This window comes from Acanthisitta chloris, unplaced genomic scaffold (assembly GCF_000695815.1).
Source record: "Acanthisitta chloris isolate BGI_N310 unplaced genomic scaffold, ASM69581v1 scaffold12668, whole genome shotgun sequence".
Lineage (NCBI taxonomy): Eukaryota > Metazoa > Chordata > Aves > Passeriformes > Acanthisittidae > Acanthisitta > Acanthisitta chloris.
Window position 1 is genome coordinate 1 of NW_008687644.1, and position 3044 is coordinate 3044.

The following is a 3044-nucleotide window of genomic DNA, read 5'->3' on the forward strand; positions in this document are numbered from 1 at the left end:
AGGGATCATGGATCTTTCCTCTTTTCCAAAGGGCTGGAGGTTAATGAAGTTTCCCAGGCAGTGCAGACCTCTGGAATATCTGTTGTTGAGGGGTTATTTTGATAGCTTTCAAGCAGAGACTCATGGTACCACTGTGTTTGGGCAGTGTGTGCCTTCAGGGTTGGGTTTTTTTACATGTATGGAACGAACATGATATAGGATCAATTTTGAGTTAAATGAGGAAAGAGCAACTTAATGCTTCAATTTAAGACTTGCAAACTTGAGCCTTTATGGATAATCAAGGCAGATGATTGGAGAGACTCAGAATTTTTTTTCCTTGTAGGGATAGTGGAGCTTGGCAGACTTTAAGTGACCTAAAGAAAAACAGCCTAAATTTTGGTTTTAATAACACTATTCACATCTGCCCCAGGAGAAACAGGTTTTATGCTTGGGAAAGCCACACATACACAGAGCAGCTGTTGGAGCCACTGACAAGCTGCTGAGTAAGTGTGGTGGTAACTGGGGCTGGGAATGTCAGGACCTTCCCAGTGGTTCCAGTCTGGATTATTCCAGGGGGCTCCAATGCTGAACCTCCCTTGCTCTTGGAAACTAGTGAGTAGCTTTAGTTTGGCATACTTTGAAGTGATTTGTGAGTCTAATTTTCCACAGTACTTAGGAGCCTTTGTCACGTACTTTGGAGTTCAGGATCCTCCAGAGTGCAGAACAAGTGAGACTTTCCATGTATTTCTTAGAATCATTTATCATTTGCATTCCCAGCAGCACCTGTGGTATTTCAAACCTGAATGTCACTTTGAAACGAAACATTATCTAATTATTGCACTTCTCATCGATGACCATTTTCTCTGTCCTTCACATTTCATACTTGGCTCATACTGCAGATCTGGCCACATTCTCACTGATCCCATGCCCTACATAAGACACATTCCTACCTCATATAAAATATTCATCTGATCAGTAGCAGCTCCAGGAAGGGAGATCTCTGTTCTGGTCTGGGTAGGATGCCCCAAGCTTTGTCCAAAGCAGTTTTGGCAGTGTAAGTCTTGCCTTCCCTCAAGCATTGCAGTGTTTTTAGTAATTCTCATTAAACAAGAGGTTTTCCCTCTGTTGTTCTGTGTCATTTCACCAGAATTAACTACTAAAAACCAACAACTGAAGGTAGTGATACAGACATTTATTAGGGTCCCATGGGAAGACACCACTTCTGGTGCAGTTCCTGGTGCTTCTCCAGGAGTCTGACACATATACAGTTTATCCAGTTGGGTTTTCTCTGTTGAGGTTCCCCCTAGGCCCTTCCCTTAGAGCAACTTTTCAATATCTGAAGGGCCTACAAGGAGCCAGAGAGGGACTCTGTTAGGAACTGCAGTGATAGGACAAGGGGTAATGGGTGCAAACTGAAGGAGGGAAAGTTTAGGTTAGATATTAGAAAAAAGTTTTTTACTCTAAGGGTGGTGAGTCACTGGCCCAGGTTGCCCAGGGAGGCTGTGGCTGCCCCAGCCCTGGTGGTGTTCAATCCAGGCTGGATGAACCTTGAGCAACCTGATCTAGTGAGGAGATGTCTCTTCCCAGGGCAGGGGGTTGGCACTGGATGATCTCTAAGGTCCATTCCAACACCTTAACATTCTGTGCTTCTCCTGTCCCAGCTCAGTTTGGTGGCAGCATCCTGTGAGTAACAGCCTCTGAGCCTGTGTGTGTTGCCCGTGTGTTGCAGATCGAGGAGATGCAGTGGGGCCGCGGCGTGCGCTCGGTGCCGCCCTCGGTGTGCAGCCTGCCCTGCAAGCCAGGGGAGAGGAAGAAGATGGTGAAGGGGATGCCTTGCTGCTGGCACTGCGAGCTCTGCGACGGCTACCAGTACCAGGCGGACGAGGTGACTTGCCTGCTCTGCTCCTACAACGAGCGCCCCAACGAGAACCGCACGGGCTGTCGCTCCATCCCCATCATCAAGCTGGAGTGGCACTCCCCCTGGGCTGTCATCCCAGTCTTCTTGGCCATGCTGGGGATCATCGCCACCATCTTCGTCATGGCAACCTTCATCAGGTACAACGACACCCCCATCGTCAGGGCCTCGGGGAGGGAGCTCAGCTACGTCCTGCTCACCGGGATCTTCCTCTGCTACATCATCACCTTCCTGATGATCGCCAAGCCCGACGTGGCCGTGTGCTCCTTCCGCAGGATCTTCCTGGGGCTGGGGATGTGCATCAGCTACGCAGCTCTGCTGACCAAAACCAACCGCATCTATCGCATCTTCGAGCAGGGCAAAAAGTCAGTGACTGCGCCCAGGCTGATCAGCCCCACGTCACAGCTGGCCATCACCTCCAGCTTGATATCAGTGCAGCTCCTGGGGGTCTTTATTTGGTTTGCAGTTGACCCACCCAACATCATCATAGATTATGATGAGCAGAAAACTATGAACCCCGACCAAGCCAGAGGAGTGCTCAAATGTGACATTACGGATCTACAAATCATTTGTTCCTTGGGGTATAGCATTCTGCTGATGGTGACGTGTACTGTGTATGCCATCAAGACTCGGGGGGTCCCAGAGAATTTTAATGAAGCCAAACCCATTGGATTCACTATGTACACTACATGTATAGTATGGCTTGCCTTCATTCCAATATTTTTTGGCACTGCCCAGTCAGCCGAAAAGGTAGGTGAAAGTGAGCAGATGTGCACCTGATAATAACCAGGATTCACTGTGCTTAGAACACGCTGATGTTCAGCTCTGTGTGGATTCCCAAGTGAGCTCTGCAGTCAGCTCAGCCCAACTGGCAATGTATGGCACTGTTTCCCTCCCCCCGTTTAGCTCCTGGGCCATTCGTTTGCTAAGCTGGCAAATGGTCAATAGCAATCACATTAGCCATTAGGTTTATTGTTACATCCCTTTCAATTGTATCTTTTCAGTAGGATAAGTGGGAATTAGCTGTCATATTAGCCAGCTCCTGACTAAATGGGTTTGAATACAACATGTAAGCAAGAAAACTGTCAAGGAATACTCAAGTAGACCCTTGTGCCTCTGGAATTGAGGACTGAGGCCAGTGTGGAGTGTG

The 3044-nt window shown here is 48.4% G+C and overlaps 1 protein-coding gene across 1 annotated transcript; it reads left to right on the forward strand.

Annotated features, from left to right (window-relative positions):
- Positions 1–1708: 1708 nt before the first annotated feature.
- LOC103807944 (metabotropic glutamate receptor 7) lies at positions 1709–2644 on the forward strand (the record flags this gene model as incomplete). Its single annotated transcript, XM_009080697.1, has 1 exon — positions 1709–2644. A coding segment is annotated over one exon (936 nt), but the record flags the coding sequence as incomplete, so codon positions are not given.
- Positions 2645–3044: the final 400 nt, after the last annotated feature.